This window comes from Pseudorasbora parva, chromosome 22 (assembly GCF_024679245.1).
Source record: "Pseudorasbora parva isolate DD20220531a chromosome 22, ASM2467924v1, whole genome shotgun sequence".
NCBI lineage: Eukaryota > Metazoa > Chordata > Actinopteri > Cypriniformes > Gobionidae > Pseudorasbora > Pseudorasbora parva.
In genome coordinates, this window is record NC_090193.1 from 22,371,076 (window position 1) to 22,390,979 (window position 19,904).

A 19,904-nucleotide genomic window follows, 5' to 3' on the forward strand; every position below is an offset into this window, starting at 1 on the left:
TGTCCACATGGGAACGCAAAACTACGCTATGATTGGCTGCCTGATTTCCACATGGGTCCCATCCACGGCACCGAGCCACATTGCACTGACTGAGGGATGCCATGGGCTCAAGTGAAACCCTTCTACAAGTTCCTTTACTTTGGACTCAGTGACAGGTAACTGTATGCTGCAGGGCCGAAGTGGACTGTAATAGCTTCGCACTATTTTGTATTATTGCATTCTGGCGCCTTTGTTCTGCAATACAATGAAATAACTGAGCATGTATCTGTAGGCTATACATGTGATAAGCGCTGTTAGTAGAGTCCACCGCTTAGACTCGACTCATGTAAATCAAAAGGAGATAACGTGGAAAATCTGACGTCAAACAAAGGAGAGAATGGCGCGCACTTCGACTTAAAAAGCCGAAATCTCTGGTTTCACCATCTACACGACAACGCTGTAGTTTCTAAATCATCTACACGACAACGCTGAGTTTCTAAAAATCTTCACCCTGGCCGGAGTTTTCAAAAAAGTCCGGTTTCAGTAACCAGATAGAGCGTTTGAGTGTGGACGAACAGCCAAACCGCGTAGAAAAAGCTGAAGTTTTGAAAATACCTGTGTTCGTGTGGACAGGGCCTTACTCTGATTCACTGTGGTAAGCGTATTATGAATGTTTATATTTTAAACCTGTCAGAATGGTTTTGCAGTTTCTCCATATCAGTAAATAGAGAAAGGTTGCTCTGGCTACTTTGACAGATGTATGTAACTAATTATCACAGCTATCACGTGTGTGTGTGTGTGTGTGCGTGTGTGCGTGCGTGCGTGCGTGCACGCGCACATTCACTCTTATTTTCCTCTGCCTAATATGTATAGAATCTCCCTCAATGTCTATGGTTGTTATGGCCCTGCTAAAAAGGCAGCATAATGCATACCAGGCCAGTAGTTGGCAATGTCCCTCTGTCAAGAAACACCCAGTGAACATGTAATACGCATGCGCATGACGTCACCTTTTTCACATATTCACGTTTTTGTTGTTTACATGAAGGCGGTAGGGGTGTCACTTTCAAAACAAGTTTTTAAAAGCTTGCGTTTTCAGGCCCCGAAAACGCATAAAATGTTTTGGATATACCCAATTACCCATAGACGTGGCTTTTTTGACAACAACTGAGGGATTTGAAATGTTAAAAGTGATGTGGACATTCCTCAACACTTGAGTATGGTATTTTAACAGATAAATTGCTGTATGTAGCTCTCTAAAAGAGATTATTGTAAAGCATTAACTATTGTGAAGGATCATATTCATCAGAGATCTGAAGCATCCCCAAAACAATGTTCTTCAGCAAAATGCATCTGCCAGGGGCCAAACATGGACTAGTAAATCAATAATAATAAAAGCCACAATGTTTTATTTAAAAGTCTCAAAATGTTTAAAAATGAAGCTACGCCAAAGGTTTCAAACTCATCAAATGCAACACCTCATATCAGAGGCTTCGTTCAGGACTTACAGTATAGGTTTACTGAAGCACACAACTTCAACCGTGACTTAACCTCTCCCTCCACCCACCCACTTCCACCAAGACGAAAAGAAAAAGAAAAAAGTCTGAGATTAACATTTTGGGATTAAGTCATAGCTCATCTTCAGTGCCTATATTGCAGAACAGAAGGAGATTGACTGACCAAAGATGACACAGGCCAGTCCCAAGGCAGATCTTCTCAACCAGATTAAAAAATTTCATGTAAGATTTTCAAAACAAATCAGTCTGATCTTCAAGACAATAAGTATAAATGCAAGGGATTAGATAATAATACCGTGGCATATTAAATGAAGGATGAATATCTTAATTATAACACCGATTGCTCGAAAACAAGTCCTTAAGGATGAGAAAAACAAGATGAGATCTGAAATGATCACTGCAGCTTCAGAAGAAAAACACAACTTGAAAGCATAAACATAACTTACAAACATGAATTAGCATATTTAAACCACACATCTTTAAGGAACCTTCAATTCTAAATAATGTATATACATTTACATTACAAATAATATTTTTTGTATTATGTTGGATTGAATTGACAGCCCAAATGATTTGTATTTAATTTAATTTAATATATTTTTACAGCAGATTGACTGGCCAATGATTAATGTTTAATCATTTTCATTTCCAAATTTGAAAGACGTCTCTTAAATTCACCAAGACAAAAATGTAGGCCTAACAGTAATTGTTAAATAAAGGTTACATTTAAAATATAGTATATATAAAATGTCATTTGGGATAGCTGATCTAAGAAATTATTGTAATATGCTGATTTTCTCTCAAGAAATCACTATAGCTATATTTATGAATAGATTTGGGTGGGGGACAAATACATTTGGCTCTTCTATATGATTTAAAGATACAGTGATGAAGATCGTTGAATGTATCATTCAGCATTTACATGTGATCTGGTAGAAAAACATTGTCCATTGTCACATTGTTAAGTATAACTGAGGTGAAGTGTTTCATTTAACCCCCTGGAGCACAGACTATGGACAATAATGCAGCACTCGGAGCCAGAGAAAGGAATGGATGGGCTTTAACTAGCAGATGGAAATTGCCTTTTCATCTCCTTACTCTTTCCGATCAAAACCCACAGATACAATTTGGTATGTTGCTCGGCGCGGGGGCACAGGGCAGGGAAAGACAAATGAGAGAGGCCCACCGCTAGAATATGTTCCCGTGGCCCGCCGCTGTGACCTAATTGTGAGAATGTACGCTTCCTCCGAGGCGCCGCTCTCGCGCTGATTTCCCTGTAATCAACAGAGGAGGACAGCAATGCTCTGTCGCCGGGCACGGAGCGCTGTAAGAGGAGCCTCGGATATCATACATTTAATTTCCTCATAAATCCTGCCGCAATGCAACAATTTTGAGAGGGAGAGGACCCGGCGACAGATTAATAGGCAAGGAGATTTATTCTGGCACGATCTGAGCTGCTTTGGCTTTTAAGCCTCAATCAGGTTAGGAAATAGGAATGATAAGTGTATCCAAATAAAAGATTCTCCAATTGACCGGCGCAACAAGAACTGGCCCCAGGTTCACACTCGCATCTGTGCGGGAGAGGCTTCCGAGACGCGAGGCCCGTCCTCGAGTGCAGCGTGTGACCTCAAGAACGAAGGCGGTGGGCAAATGAAAAACAGAAATTGCAGACACAAATACACAGGGAAAGTAGCACGAGATTACATTTGTGTGCCAACCTTGGGTTAGACTTAAACGTTTCAATTCGAGGCCCACAGCGTGCGTGGTTTCACCCTGCCTGCTCGAACAGATGTCATTGTGTGCTGACGGGACTGCGCACGACTCTCACCTAGACGTGTTCGGATGCGCTCGCGCGGAGGGATTGGATGCCAGCAGCCAGCGCGCGTCTCTAAGTAAACCCTCTAAGTAAACAGGTAGATGTCAGATCCCTTCAACAAGGACAATTCAAAGCCTCTTATGGTTTTTTTTTTTTTTTTTTTTTTTTTTTAAAGCCAACCCGCCGCAACCATCTTATCTCCGCATTAGGACGGGGTACAACCGGGCCTGATTATTTTTTGATCTTTTCCGTGAAATGAATAGCTTAATGTTTAAAGTAATCTCACATTATGTTCAGCTCATGGGAGCGCCGTCAGGTTGAGTGAGAGACAAAGAGAGATGAAGATGATCATCATCATCATCATCATCATGCTTTAATCAGAAATGGCTCAGAGGATAAAGTGTGTCATATCTGGCCCTGTGAATGGGCTTATGTGGAGATCTCACTCACCTTACCGCTCCACCGCGTCATATCCGCCTTTGAAGCAAGATATGATAAATCAAGACCCCAGCATGTTAATTTTAGGATTTAAACCTTTGACTTTCTTTTACTTTTTCAATATTTGCCTGTAAATAAAGCTTTTAAATAATTTGCATTATAATTAAGCAATAAGGTAGGACAGGCTATATTGTAGGCTATAATATGTGCTATATTGAAAATATAGTCAACCAACCAATCAATCAATCAATCAATCAACTTTATTTATACAGCGCTACACGATGACGATTGTTTCAAAACAGGACAATATTGCAACACATTTTGATTTGGCTGTACAGTCGTTCTGGAGAAAAACAGTGATGTTATCAGATTATTTTAATTGATCATATAGCGAAAATATTGGCCGATCACTATTATAGTTTATGGAATTAAATAAGACCTATATTAATACATTTTAATTGTATATTTAGTTGAATAACTTAGATCATAATTTTAGTGTCCCCAACTGAGTAAAGCCAAGCCAAAAACTCCACCAGGGCATGATGGAGAAAAATAAACCTTTGGAGAAACCATACTCAGTCGGGGTGCCACTTCTCCTCTGGCCTATTAACAAACAGTATATGATTATTATTCTGGCAACCGTACAGGTCAGAAATCATATTAGATCGGAATAACCAACATTTCTGGGAATCACGCAAGAGACGGGTTTATTGGGGATGGCGCACCGATTGCAAGAATATGAATATTCAACACAATCTCATGGTCATGCGTATAAATAGTACGAGTTTGCAATCTCGTGGAATGTATACGCCAAAATGAGTTTTGGCGTGCGTATGGTACGCGTTTTTTCGCGTGTATATGATACGCACATTATGGCGTGCATATGACACGCTCTTGGGTAGGTTTAGGGTGGTGGGGGTTCGTATGTATAATACGCCATAAAGTGCGTACTATTTATACGCATTTTCGTGAGATCCGTCTCGATGATTTGAAATAGTCATCGATTGAGTCATCGCGCCGGAGACGCGTTTAGTGAGGAAAAACTGTGATGCAAATTCAGAAGAGACACCGATTGACACAGTCTCAGCAGACACACCAGGATGAGCTGGTCATGTCCAGGCGCAGGTCCACCATCCGATCCGCACACGGCCTGGATCCGGCTGACTGCAGTAAACCTCAGTATAAACAGAGAAACTAACATTAGTGTGGATGCCACTCTTTTATGATGTAACGAGTTCATCAGGTGTTATGGGAAGTGTTCCTGCTTCTGGCTGACCAGTTAATGCAGTCGAACAATCAGTCAATTGATTTAAATAATGTATGTAAAACAATCTATGTGTATGCCATAGTAAAGAGATGCGTTTTTAGTCTAGATTTAAACTGACAGAGTGTTCCCGAACAATGCTAGGAAGACAGTTCCAGAGTTTAGGTGCTAAATGCAGTTGATTTAGATATTCTAGGTATTATCAACTGGCCAGAGTTTTGAGACCGCAATAGATGTGATGGAGTATAATGTGTTAAGAGCTCGCTTAAGTACTGTGGAACTAAACCATTTAGTGCTTTGTAAGTAATAAGTAAGATTTTAAAATGTATGTGATGTTTAATAGGGAGCCAGTGCAGTGTTGACAGAACTGGACTAATATGATCATACTTCCTGGTTCTAGTCAGAACTCGAGCTGCTGCGTTTTGGACCAGCTGGAGTTTGTTTATTAAGCAAGCAGGGCAACCGCCCAGTAGAGCATTACAATAATCTAGCCTTGAGCTCGTGAACGCATGTACTAACTGTTCAGCATTTTGCATTGAAAGCATGTGCCGTAATTTAGATATTTTTTATCTTACACTCCACTTTTTGGGATTTCCGCCTGGATTTGGCCTACCCAAATTGAAAAGCCTCCCATACACACATACAGTGGTTTAGGTTCAAAATGTTGGTGTCATTTTACAGGAAACCCTCTGAAGTTACATAAAACACTGCTAAAAGTCATAAACATGTAAGTATATGTTGTCTAAGCTGTAATAACCCCCCCAAAAAGTAATAAATTCATTTTTGAAAGTGTGTAACTCAGGCCCTGTGTGCTCTAGGAACCTGCAGTCAGTTTGGGCTGCTTCCACTAAATTACAGAAGATAGTGGAAAAAAGAAGTTTGTCAGTCATGTTGTTTATTCAAATGGGTCTGAAGGGATGACCCCCCTTTTTTCCTCCTTTCCCCCCTCCCCCGACCTGCTACCCCCCTCCCACCACCATATACAGTGATATAAATGCAATATTCCAGTGTCATTAAATTAATTATACATGCTGGAAGCCGCCCAAACTGTCTGTAGGGTCCTAGAGCACACCTGAGTTACACACTTTCAAAACATAATTTACATAAAAAAATCAAAAAGCACCTAATTTTTTGGGGGGGGGTTATAACAGGTTAGACAACACATACTTACATGTTTATGACTTTTAGCAGTGTTTTATGTAACTTTAAAGGGTTTCCTGTAAAATGACAGCAACATTTTGACCCTAGACCACTGTATGTGTGTATAGGAGGCTTTTCAATATGGGTAGGCCAAATCCAGGCGGAAATGGCACCAGAGTAATTTAGTGTAAATACATTACTTTGTGTAAAACAAATGCCAAAGTGATGCATAATATTCTGCTAAATGCATTTTATTTGATTAAATTGCAGTGAATTTAAAATAACAGTTTTCTGTATTAATATATATTAAATGTAATTTATTTCTGTGATGTCAAAGCTGAATTTCCAGCCTCATTACTCCAGTCTTCAATGTCGCATGATCCTTCAATCATTCTAATAGGCTGGTTTGGTGCTCAAGAACATTTCTTATTATTATCAATGTTGTGTGGAAATTATGATAAAAAATTCTCAGGATACTTTAATGATGATAAAGTTCAAAACAACAGAGACTCCAAAACTCAGTGTTGTGTTTGTAGCTATAAATGAATCTTTCAAGAAGTTGTCTGATTTAATTATATAAAGTAATTATATAAATGTTAATACACACCATTATTAACGCATTGCAGGTCCACAGCCTTGCGTTACTACACACCGGTGATGTCATGATGTGAGAGTCTGATAACTTGAGACATTTCCTCAAGGAAACACAATAAATGCTTGAAATAAGTTTAAAGTGGATAATCAGGCCCTTGAGAGCAATGAGCTCACATTCTCAGCAGCCAATCAAACGGCTGGACTCACACCCTTCACTCATTCTCATTCCCATTCTTCCCTCATCCACCTGTTCTGAAGCCTGAAGTGAATATGTTAATGCTCGGCCTTACTCACAAGGCACATCGTCTGCATCCCGCAGTCTCCTCCATCCCCATAACGCCGGAGGGGACATTCCCTTGTCCATTTTGCGGACCATATTTAATTTAGTGGACAGATGAGGGACGTGAATAGTGAATAGCAAGGTGAAGTAGGGTTACTCAGGTTGCTCTGCGCCCGCGGCTTTGTACGGCTTCCTCGCCATTGTTCTGGAAAAAGCATTCAAACCTTTTGCTCGGAGCATCAAAGGTGCGGTTGAGTCCCCCCCCGCGCCTTGGAGACCACTGTGCCATTCAGAGCTGACATTATGGAGAACCTACTGCACACGGACAAGGGTCAGACAAATAGAAGCAGGAGCAAAAGTGGTTCACTCAGCACTTGAAAGAACGTTAGGACTTGAAAAGGAAAATAGAGAAGAAAGGTGCACTGAAAGACAATTTCAAACGGAAAAGAGCTGGCTAAGAGAGCATGCACTAGATAGGGAGCCGTGCATGGCTATGACAAGACCACACAATCACAAAACGTACTGTGACCATGCAAATGTTTGCCGTATGTGCACATCTGAGTGATCCTCGCATGCGTGTGTCCCGGGATGCTGAGGAGAGGCGAGCGGACAGGCAGTGAGGCGCAGGTGAGGAACTCTGATGTGCTGCCGGAATGTCCTGGCTGACAAAAGGACTCACTCAAGTCTGCATTAAAACAGCCGTTTTTTGCAGTCCACAGCAACTGCCTGACAACACTTTTCTCCTTGGTCACCGTTTTCTTTACAACTTCGACAGCTACTTTCTTTTTCTCTTACTATTGCTAAATAGCCTATGAGGTTTTTTTATGTATGTTTTTTTAAAGTAAGCCTTTTGTAGGAAACAGAAAAAAACTATTTGCAACGATAAGTTGAAGGGTTATGCAATTATTTTGGTTTTAAAGAAATGCACAAATACGTAATAGTACATTAGTAGATAAGTAGGCCTACTTAAATTCATGTGCCCTCATATTTTTTTTATCAAAATAACTTCCCTTCCCTCATGCAGTGACATCTCTTGACATTTCTGATGATGTGTTTTTCGGCGTGAGGGCGGTACGATCTGTTACTCACCATTTTGTGACAATATAGAAATGATAGACCAATAGAGTGGCGCAGGCGTGACGTCACTTTGTAGGCCTACCGGAAGTTAGCATCGCACTGGTTCTTGCCACAAAAACCCAATAAGATTTTCCCATATAAGCTTTATGCAAATAACAAGCTCTGTGATTAACAAATGTTTATTATAGCCTACTTAGATGTTTTGTCCATAAAGATAATCATCACACAAAACTTTTATTTATTTTGAAGCCTATGCAGTCGCCAGAAATAAAAGGCTAACGGTAGGCTATGAACGGACTACACAACAATTGCTTGACTTCAACATCACTAAGCTTCCGACAACTCTTTTAGTTATCTCAAAAATGTTTTCCTCATTAATGAAGATGTAAAAGCGGACTAAGCTTTCCTGTTTGGCAGGATGATGCCAACTTTAACTGTCATCCCTCTCACCCTCTTGTTGTTCCAAGATTTTATAAGAAACTTGGGGGCCCAAGTAACACAACATACAGTAACTGTTATATAAAGAAGCTTATTTTTATGTAATTCTGACTTCACTTGCAATTGTGACAACAACAAAAAAAGTCACAATTATCTTTTTAATGTTTTATTCAGTGGTGGAAATTAAAATATCAACTGCATCAGACAAAAATATAAAAATGGCCTTTCTAAAAGAGTGCATATTTTGTCATTAAAATAAAAATAAAAAATAAGTAGATGAGAGGAACATGACAGTATTTGAAGCAAAAGTATGTATTTCAATAAAAAATTTAATTTTTAAAACTAAATCTCTGCACTGTAAAAAATTATTTAGAAAAAAAGTTACCTGGTTGCCTTAAAATTTTGAGTTCATTGAAATTAAAATTTTGAGTTAATACAATGAAAATTTTTTGAGATTCGACAACCTTTATTAAAAGATTATTAAAAGATTTTATAAGCATATTGGGTAATTATGTGTGTGTTATTTCTGATGACGCAGTGAAACATGCCAAATTGTGCTATTTTCATGATTTATCACATTTTTTATGTGGTTCAGATACAAAAATATTTTGAGTTTCTATTTATTAAACTAATTTCCTTCATTGTATCAACTCAAATTTTTAATTTCAATAAACTCAAAATTTTAAGCCAACCAGGTTACTTACTTTTTTACGTTAAACCAACAAAAACCACCACAATTTTTTTACAGTGTGGAACACAATCATGAAGTGCATTTAAATTGTATTTATCACACACACATATACATACACACACACACACGCACGAGCGCACGCACACACACACACACAACATTAATTTGAAGCTGCTATTCGTAACTTTTTTTGTGTTCAAGATTTAAAAAAATTATACAATGAGAATGTACCACATGAATCCATTTCCAAACTGTTTTTGTCTTACTCTGAATAATTATAGTACGCTTATAATAAGTGTTTATATTGGGACTATTTCAGACCGGTCTGGTAGGTACCGCTGCGGAGGAGCACAGTCCCTGCATGATCCGCCATAGACATAAACAGAGAGAAGTAGCTCCGGCTGCAATGTTTATCCGCAAGATGCATGCAGTTCTGTTGATTAACCCCTAGAGCGCAAAAAGTTACGGACTGCAGCTTTAAGTGTTTATATGTATTTGAATGTGTGTGTCTTTTAGTTATAGTCTGACATGTTTTCAACTTTCACACATACACACACGGACAACTCTCTCTGTAATGACAAGCCATTTCCTTCAGAATTGCAACGGCGATATATTTAATCTCTGCATTTGATCTGTTTATGTTAAACATCACAATAGCACTTCTTCATTTCTTAATCCAACAATAACTATGGGTAATTGCTTCAAAAAATAATAATAATAAAATAGTTCATTATGCATGCAAATATCTTACCTGTATACATTGGCTGTGTACAGTTTGTAATCTATTATAGACTTTTGAACTTCATTAATCATAACACTTGAATGACAAAATGAACCTGAGAAGACTGATTAACGCAAACAGAAAAATTCACTCAAATCAACATGAAAAGTGGGCTAATCAACAGTTTTCTGATTGAAAGATCAAGGCTAAATTGAAATCTGTACATTTCAACAAGAATCTTTGACTGATCTGAGAACAGCTGGATTGGAAGCGTTGCATTAAATCGGTCTCTAAATGCACCTAAGGGTGGGATCCGGCCTTTGCCACAAAGTGTGGCACAATGTGTCTCTAGAGGTGTGCTTGAGTCTCGCTCCATTTCTGTTTGTCTCTCATGTCCTGCTAATCTTACAGTTAAAGTGTTACATCACTTTCTTCCTTAGTGCACCTGGAATTAAAAGCTGCTGAATTCACAAGTGTCTTCATTATCAGTAGTAAGTACCACACGCATGTCAGATCTTCCCTTTTATAAGCTGTTAATGTTATTCACAAGCTGTCTGTTGCAAAGATTAACTCATTTATTAAACACCCAAACTTATTTTAATTAAACAGTGGACGCAGAAAAAGTAGCCCTGCTGAAAACAATCATTCAGTAATTAGACAGTGATTATGTAGATTGACCACTTCTGAAAAGCACATGTCTATTTATGCATCAAATCGTATTATAGATAACAAATTCCATTATACTATACTCTACACACACACACACACACACACACACACACACACACACACACACACACACACACACACACACACACACACACACACACACACACGTCTGGTTCGCTATCTTTGTGAGGACTCTCCATAGACGTCATGGTTTCTATACTGTGCAAACTGTATATTATATCCCCTTACACTAACCCTACCCCTGAACCTTCACAGGATACATTCTGCTTGTTTACATTTTCAGAAAAGAAAAAAAAAATAATAATAATAATTCTGTATGATTATAAGCTTGTTTCTTCATGGGGACCTCAGTTTAGGTCCCCACAATGAACGTGCATTCAGGGTGACGTCACTTTACATTTTAAAGAACATAATAATCTGTTTTCCTAAGGACCAAAAATTTTGGATATTGTCATATTTGTGGGGACATTTTGTATAATGTAGGGGTTGCCAGGCCACACACATGCACATCCTTTCAGAAGGTGCACTTTTGTACCTTAAGAGGGCATATGTGGTCCTGAAACACAAAACCAGCAGTCATAAGTTGCACAGGTATATTTCTGGCAATAGCCAACAATACATTGTGTGGGTCAAAATTATATTTTTTTCTTTTATGCCAAAAATCATTAGGATATTAAATAAAGATCATGTTCCATGAAGATATTTAGTACATTTCCTACTGTAAATATATCAAAATATTATTATTATTAGTAGTAATATGCCTTGCTAAGGACTTAATTTAGACAAGTTTAAAGGCGATTTTCTCAATTTTTTGATTTTTTTTTTTGCACCCTCAGATTCCAGCTTTCTAAATAGGTCGGCCAAATATTGTCATATACTAATGATATATAAATCTCAATTTAAGACCCTTATGACTTTGTGACTATATGAGACTTTATGGTTTTGTGGTTCAGGACATATGCGTTTCTAAATGGTATTAGCATCCTAGTGACCGCTTTTGTATATAGGCCTATATCAAACATATACCCCCCTACTCAAACTATGTACATGAACAAAATCTTAATAATGACAGGCAAATATTTACTTCGCATTCATGACATTCAGAAACCCATTCTGGAAGACTGGTCATTAGACTAAAATATTAAGATTGTTCTATTTTAGTTTCAAAACAATTAAAACCAGAGATGGCATTTTCTTTAGTTCCCTGTATGCCAACACGTCAATTTCCTAATATAGGGCGCGAACTAACGGCTATTGTGCTGAAAATCTATGTAAAGTTCTCTGTATAGGCTACGACAATTAAACGGGCCATAATACACAAGCAATTTGTCATGTAAATCGTGCTCCGTCTTTTGCCTCCTGCTTTCTGAAGAGGAGCGCGTCCGTTGAATGGGAATTCGAGCTAATTTCACAACGTGTTCGCGGATTGAGAGTGAAGGTACAGAGATTAATGTTTATTGTGTGGACAAGCCGCTAATTGTGCCTGAATAAACTCAAATTAGAGTTAGATCATTTACATATGAGTAGAATTAGTGGAACCTCTGTGCTGTGGCTGCAGGTGTCGGGTTTCTCCAACGTTTCTCAACTATTTTCTTTGCTTGTTTTATTTCGTTGAAACAGTAAAGACTGAAATAACCACTACAGAATTGTAGCTATACTAGCCTATAGGCTAAACTACAGTCAAACCAAAAATAAATGTAGACATATATATTTTTTACAAGTGGATACGACACTATAGTTCATTTATGTAAGTGAGGATAGCAAAATAAAGCACACTGTGACATACCCAAACACTCAGTGGACTTCCAGTAAAATTGATTAAAAAATTATTCAGACACTTTGACCTGGCCATGTTTTCTTTAATTGTCAATGCGACATTCAGACTTAACAAAATTAAGCATTGCTTGTCATTTGGTATTGTATTGTGTATTTAAATTAGACTTGGATATTGGATTATTGGTTGATTGTAATCCATTAGCCCATATACCTTTCTCAAAGTTATCATCAAGGTGAATTTGTTCTGACAGTTTAACTCTGAGTAACTCTGACAGTAGTAACTCTAAATAGCGAATAAACTGTGATGATGTGAGAAAATGTTGAAGGTGTCTGAATGCACTGCGGTTTGATTATTAAAATGTTTCCAAGAGAGTTCATCCACAGTGTAGTATTTACAGTCAAAGCCTAACAAACTCATTATAGTCGTGTTCGAAGACGTCATCAGGCTTCCCTCGGGAGAATGTTAAGTCAACATCATCTCCATGCGTCGCTGCATGAGCAACTTCCACCATATTCTCCTCAGAGTAAAGATAAGCCGTGTTTGAACTTGAAAAGCTCCGTTGCGGCCTTTTTGTAATACTTTGTTGTGAGTCTCAGGTGAAATCGTCTGCAAACAAATGATTTCAAGCTGGCCCTCTTAAAAAGACGAGAGGGCGACTGGTCATTGTAGCAAGCACACAAAACTCGGGATTCCAGCAAACTTTTTATACAGCTTTAAAAGGGTCTCTCTCTTTTTTTCTTCATTTCATGCTACCTCTGGCCAGGCTAAGTCTTTTCTTCCTTGCTTTAATCCTTCCCTTTATTTCAGAAAAGCACAAAACCAGGTTCCACGCAGTGCTTTAGTGGCTAAAAGTGAAAGAGCTGCTTCTTTCGGGGCTGAACTCTGAATCGCGCTGGAAAATTGGTTCCTCTGAATAGGTGAAGGAGGAAAAACGTTTAATAGGATCCGAGGGAGGTTCTGCTCTCGCAATCTGCTCTCTAAACAGGTGGAAATGGGACCTTCTCAATTGTACAAATAGCAAGTATAAACCAGCATGGAAAAGCAATTTTCAGCGACAAGGATTAGCAACTTGCAATGAAAATTGAAACTGGTCGGACGGTGCCCAAATCCTTCTTATTAAACCGACCTGAACTGCACATTTTCCTGTGAAACTGAGCGCGTAAATAAATAAATAAATGACGTATACATTTTTAATATACGTGTATCATCAAATACAGCAATTTTATTATCAAAGTAAGTTTTAGTCTCCATTAAAAAAAAAAAAAAAAAAAAATATATATATATATATATATATATATATATATATATATATATATATATATATATATATATAATTTTTTAAAGAATTAAATGTCACTATGCAATCATGTAAATTAAATTCATTTCATATCTGTGTTTTAATGCACTACACCTGCACCTCGCGGATCATAAATGTGAACTGCGCTGTGGATGCGCGACAGGCGAATTGGGGCAAGAAACTTAAATAATAATCTGTAGTATCTGTCATGCATACCACCCCCGTGGCCGTGTATAAATGAGCGGTAAGAGAGGGGACAGTTGTGGTGATGGCGCTCCTTGTCACCCTGATAAGAGCAAGAGCAAGTGATGTCAGCTAAGTGCTCCAGACAGTGATCTCGCGCTGATGAGGACGTCTGCGCGTAAAATGTGACAGTGCAGTCACGCCGTTGTCGTTGAATACATCTGCTGCGCGCTTTGGAGGAAAAAAGGTAAACTACAACATCTACTCTCTGGCGTAAGTTTGCTATAAGATTTTCGCAAGTGCTGAATGGGAATCGACTCGGGGAGGGGTTTTGTCTTATTCTCTGCTTAACGAGCTCTGTAATGTCCTGTTAATTTTGTGTGTACTAGTTAATGAGCATTAATCGGGTACCCCTGGATGCTATTGTTCAGGGGATGGCCATTTGAATGCAAATGAGTGACATTGTAAAAGCAAGGTGCTTATTAAACTGGTGCGTGTCCTGGCTTCTCTGGAATTCAACAGGAGAGGACGGGGCGGCTGGTCGATGCTCACACCAAGTTGGGTAGAAATGGCGAGCTCTCTCCCTCTGGAAACAGTGATGTCCTGCCCGAGACTTGACGACAGGAGCGGGGCCACGGCTGCACCCAAGTCCCTGGCCTTTTCCATCGACAGAATCATGTCCAAGACGTCGGAACCGAAAGCCGCAGCGGATGAGCGCCGTGGAGGTCTTGAGGGATCCGAGGGGAAGAAAACGGTCGGCTTGTGTACACCCATCCCCTGCATGATCCCGATTCAACCGTTCAGCTACGACCTGCAGGCCAAGGCTTTAATGAACTATTCCGAGTTCTGGAAAGTTAATTTCAGGGGAGCACTATGCACTTCAGCGGCCATGTGTAAAGCCAACTGCGGCGTCTGCAGCAAAGCGGACGCGGGCATCAAGCACTCGGTGCTGCCGGGGAGCAGGGTCATCAAACCGCAGGTGATACACCAAGCGCTGGCCATGCCCACCAACGGATCGTTGTGTTATTTCAATTACTTGGACTCTGCTTATCATCAGCCCGACCTGCTGAGCGGACACTTATTTTCCTCAGCAATCGCGAACTCTCAAGCACAAGCCATAAGCGCGCACCAGAAGCTCCTCTTGTTGGAGAACGCGAAACTTGCGTGTGTTTCACCAGAGAAATTCCCCACACCTCAGTACCCACACAAAGAGCATCTTCCGGGGCAGCTGGACCAGATTGTTCGGGAGAATAACAATCTGACGGAGAAGAACGGAGTGAAAGCGCACAGCAAAACGAATAACTGCTCCACTGACGGGAAACCCAAGAACTTCACGTGCGAAGTTTGTGGAAAGGTAAATCACGGAATTCAAGTTGTTTTGACGGGATGTGGGGAATGAAAATAATGCACACATAAAATGATTTATTAAGCTCTTTCGTTTTTCTTTTCAAGGTCTTTAACGCGCACTATAACCTGACGCGTCACATGCCGGTACACACAGGCGCAAGGCCGTTCGTGTGCAAAGTGTGTGGGAAAGGTTTTCGCCAGGCCAGCACATTATGTAGACACAAAATCATTCACACACAGGTGAGTGAAACAATGTAATTTATCGTATTTTTTTATTTTTAAATAAAATGCTCCCGTGAGATATAATTTACTACAAAGACGTTGTGACTGTATTTACAGGAGAAACCTCATAAATGTAACCAGTGTGGAAAAGCTTTCAACAGAAGCTCGACTTTAAACACACACATCCGAATTCACGCGGGATACAAACCATTCGTCTGTGAATTTTGTGGAAAGGGCTTTCATCAAAAAGGTAAGATCTCTCTAACATATATATATATATATATATTTTGGTGTGTGTGTGCATAAAATACATAAAATCCGATTGATGTTTCCCCCCTCTACTAACTACCTATCATTACAAGATTTGTACATTTCCTATGGGTCAAAACACAGACCTTTAACTCCTTTGTACGTCGACAGCTCTCGACGTGATATTAACTGAGTTTGACAACTTCTTGACTTCAACATGCAAAGTGCTGATTGAAGAAGGCTTGAAAACGAAACTCTTCTGTTAAATGTAACTTAATTGTGAACTGTTGACCTGTTGAGGAAAAAAACTGACATAATTCGTTTTTTTTAATTTTTCCAGGGAATTACAAGAATCACAAACTGACCCACAGCGGCGAAAAACAGTACAAGTGTTCAATCTGTAGCAAAGCCTTCCATCAGATCTATAACCTCACGTTTCACATGCACACGCACAACGACAAGAAGCCCTTCACCTGCGGGACCTGCGGGAAAGGCTTCTGCAGGAACTTTGACTTGAAAAAGCACATACGGAAATTGCACGATAACAGCAGTTGTTTAGCCAGCGGAAATGATTCTTCCAGAGGACACCAAAACTGAGACGCGGCTAGTTTTTGACTGAACCTGGACGATTTTTTTGTTTTGTTTCTGGTGGTGCTTTAACATCTTTCACCGACGTGAACGAAGATGGACGGGACGGGAGAAAATCATCATCGAGGAATTGTACATAAAAACAGAATAAAATATTATTTAATGAAACCACTGCCATACGGGGCTGTCAAGCAATTATTTGTAGACTAGATGAAACAAAGGGGTTTTATAAATAAATGCAACCTATGTGTAAAAAGAAATGTTTGATAAATTTGTAAATTGGTTGAAAATTGTTGACGCAGTAAAGCAAATGCTAAAATAAAATCATAAATACAATAATGTCGGATTTATTTTTATATAGGCCTAGCCTAGAAAAATGACACGAATTCATCCTAATTTGTATCTGTTTTTTTTTTTTAAACATCAATCTGTTTTGAGGTTCTCACATTTTATGATTTTTTTAATGCACAGATTTTATGTTAAAGTCATCTGTAAATGTAGGCTTAATTCAGAGTTGGGTTTTGCCATTTTTAAAGAATTACAAACGAATGACTAAATATTTACTTTTAGCCTAAAATTCTTCTTTATAAGTAAATAATAAAAAGGTTGGGAAAAATATCTGTAGACTATAAATGACTATTAGACTAAATATAGACTAGTCTATAAAGTAGACGACATTAAATGTAGACTATATTAGACTATAATAGAAAATAGAAAAGTAGACTAAATTAAGACTAGACTAGAAAATACTAAATTAAAGGTAGATTATATTATACTAAATTCGCCTATAAAAGTAGACTAAATTCAAAGTAGACATATTCGACTAAATATAGCTAGTATAGACTAGCAACACCACAGTAAATTAGTTGCCTAAATTGTGCAGTTAAATACAATCAGGTGACAGACAAGACTCCTTCATCTATCAAATATAATAACTATCGATCTATTGCCTGCAACCATTCATTGCAGTTAAATTTAAAGCTCATAATGACATGTCTGGTGGAGTTCAAAGCCTGTGGTTTCACTCAGACATTTGATACACGGCTCTGCCTCTGTGCCCATACACTTGACTTCAGTTTAATGGCTCAAATTATCAGATAAAACATGGACTCTTGAAAGCCTATTACGTTAATCAACTAAAGAGCCTCAGGGGAAGCTTCAGCGCATCAAGTCGTGTTCATCAGTAGGTGGAAAATGGACTACCTTTTTTCCCACTTCTCCTCATCACCGCAGCTTTAATAAACAATAATGTATTCCGCGCACGGATCCTGGAACAATATTATCCTTACACGCCAACAGAAATTCTGATGAGAGACAAGCGCGTGATGCCAAATCTCTCTCTCCCAATTACAGCCCAATTAGCAATTATGCCCACGTCTTGGGACCACGAGGAAGACTAATATTACTAGTTGAATGGCCTATTCACCTCCTCAGAGTCACGGTTCTAAAATGTGTTTGAACAGGAGTGTCTTCGTTCTGCAGTCGATTGTCTTCTGTGAAATAACCGCGTGATTTGTTTCAAGAGGAATAACCGGGTCTCGAGAGCTTTACATTTAACCTGCCATACAATGGAGACATAGCCTAGTCAGATGTCGTAATGCGAACTTACAAAATAATGATAATTTTCTTGGGCAAAGCAAAGAGAGAAAAATCATCAAAAACGTCTTTTTAGATCATTATTAAAAAGAAGAAGAATGTCCAAGTAACAATTTAATGCGTCATGTACAATTAAACGTATGGAATGTATTCTATTCTGTCTATTTATATAATTTCTACAAGTTTTTAGTATCAGCTCGATTTTATTCACCAGCATTTCGTTTCAAATTAGTCTAAAAAAAGAGCAGTAAACGTATCACTGGAACTTGCTACTTGGTTTCACTTTTTAAAAAAGCGTTAAAAAATAAGGCAGCGGTTACACGTTTTTTTTATGCGTATGCGCTCTGAGGGTGGATTTATTTAAACACAATATATAACATACGCAGACAAATGATGAATTAAAACATCAGAGCATTTCTGCTGGTAAAGAGGTCTGGGAAAATACCAGCGTGGGCGGGTCTCACCAAAAGACGTGTTTGTGTGAGGTATAAAAAAAATCCCTTTTGTGCAAAGCTGCCTGTCTTGCCTAGTGCCTAAAAAGACTGCAGAGAAGAAAACAACCTAAAGGCAGTCTCGTTGGCCTTTTTCTGCACTTACCTCTCAAACATCTGAGCAACCAGCTTTGCTTCTAGAAACATGTTAATTGACAACGGAGCTCATTACTGCGTGCACATGTAACGCGGCGAGAGGGATTATAGGGACAAGAGCGCATTAATGAACTGTCAACAGCGCAGAGCATGTACACGACACAGATCAGCCGAAATTGAGGCATTTACAAACGACAAAAGCTCGGCCGAGACAGGAAGAAAAAAAGACCCAGACTTTTGTTTGGTCAACTCAATTGATTGTAAATGGAAGATTAACGTGGGTAGCATCAGCATTTTTAAGGGGGCGAGGAAGAAAAGGTCCCAATTAAGTCCACCAAATGTTAACTACATCGTTTCTCTCAGTTTAGCCCAAATGAAATTCTAATTAAACCGTCCTCCTTCTATCGTTTTGGAAAGCAATTTCTCTCCCAGTTGGAGAAGAGCGGGCTAGTTGTAGTACTTGTTAAGAGAAGCATTGCTTCTTGGCACAAAGCGCTCGCGAGGCGCATTGAAGCGCGCCAAGGGGAAAGTTAATGAGCGTCAGGCGCGCGCACTTTGGATCCGTTCCTGTAGAACGGTGTTGAAAAGATGGACTCAGCCAAGCGACCGCATGGTGTTCTGTACACGTATTTACGTCCAAGAAGATGATGATAAAGAAGGTCAACCTGACAATATGTTGTTTAATCCAGTTTCACGGGCTGTGAACATTCATTCAACGAATAACTGAGATGAAATGTAAAAAATGAAGGTATTTACACATTCACAAATAAAAGTAGGACTCCCTCCCTCGCAGTTGTGAAATGTGTTGCGCAATCAAACAATTACTATAGCTACACTTTATATAGCCTACACACACACACACACACACACACACACACACACACACACACACACACACACACACACACACACACACACGCTATGATAAACGAGTTTTACTTACTGGGAAAAAGAAGTCAAAAAAATGTCTCAGTGGTGTAGCTTTTCAGAGATGGTAAGCAAATACAAAATGTAAAATTCAGGGGAAATGATTTATTTTATTTGTTTGTCCAAAAATATACATGAATAGCCTATCTGAAAATGTTTTATAAGCCAAATCAAAGTGGTGTAATCAACATGCAGAAAGCCATTTTGTTGTCATGTGACAAGAAAACCTTTTTTAAAAAATCAGATAATTTTATGAAAATGCATGCTGTATATATAGTTTAAAAACACCTTAAAATGTAGTGTTTTTGTTGATATATCTAAATGATTTAAAATGTAAAATTGAAGGCAGCTAAAACATTTACATTAAGTTTAAACAACACATTATTAGCTATTTTAAGTTGTGATAAATAATTGCAGCGGTAATTTTTTTACAGTTCAGGTCAAATTGCAGTAACATCCTGTTATTTGTGATTTAAAAAAATATATTTA

At 38.8% G+C, this 19,904-nt stretch overlaps 1 protein-coding gene across 3 annotated transcripts; it reads left to right on the plus strand.

Annotated features, from left to right (window-relative positions):
* The first annotated feature begins 113 nt into the window (after positions 1-113).
* Positions 114-16,589, plus strand: fezf2 (FEZ family zinc finger 2). 3 transcript variants are annotated; one of them, XM_067431494.1, is made up of 5 exons: positions 114-155; positions 14,422-15,253; positions 15,352-15,486; positions 15,586-15,718; positions 16,058-16,589. In XM_067431494.1, the coding sequence occupies exons 2-5, from the start codon at positions 14,444-14,446 to the stop codon at positions 16,312-16,314; spliced, it is 1,335 nt and encodes a 444-aa protein (XP_067287595.1). In that variant the 5' UTR covers positions 114-155; positions 14,422-14,443; the 3' UTR covers positions 16,315-16,589. The 3 variants fall into 3 exon arrangements, with proteins under 3 accessions (XP_067287595.1, XP_067287594.1, XP_067287596.1); XM_067431493.1 differs by lacking the exon at positions 114-155 and adding an exon at positions 13,870-14,172; XM_067431495.1 differs by lacking the exon at positions 114-155 and adding an exon at positions 13,870-14,146.
* The last annotated feature ends 3,315 nt before the right edge of the window (positions 16,590-19,904 follow it).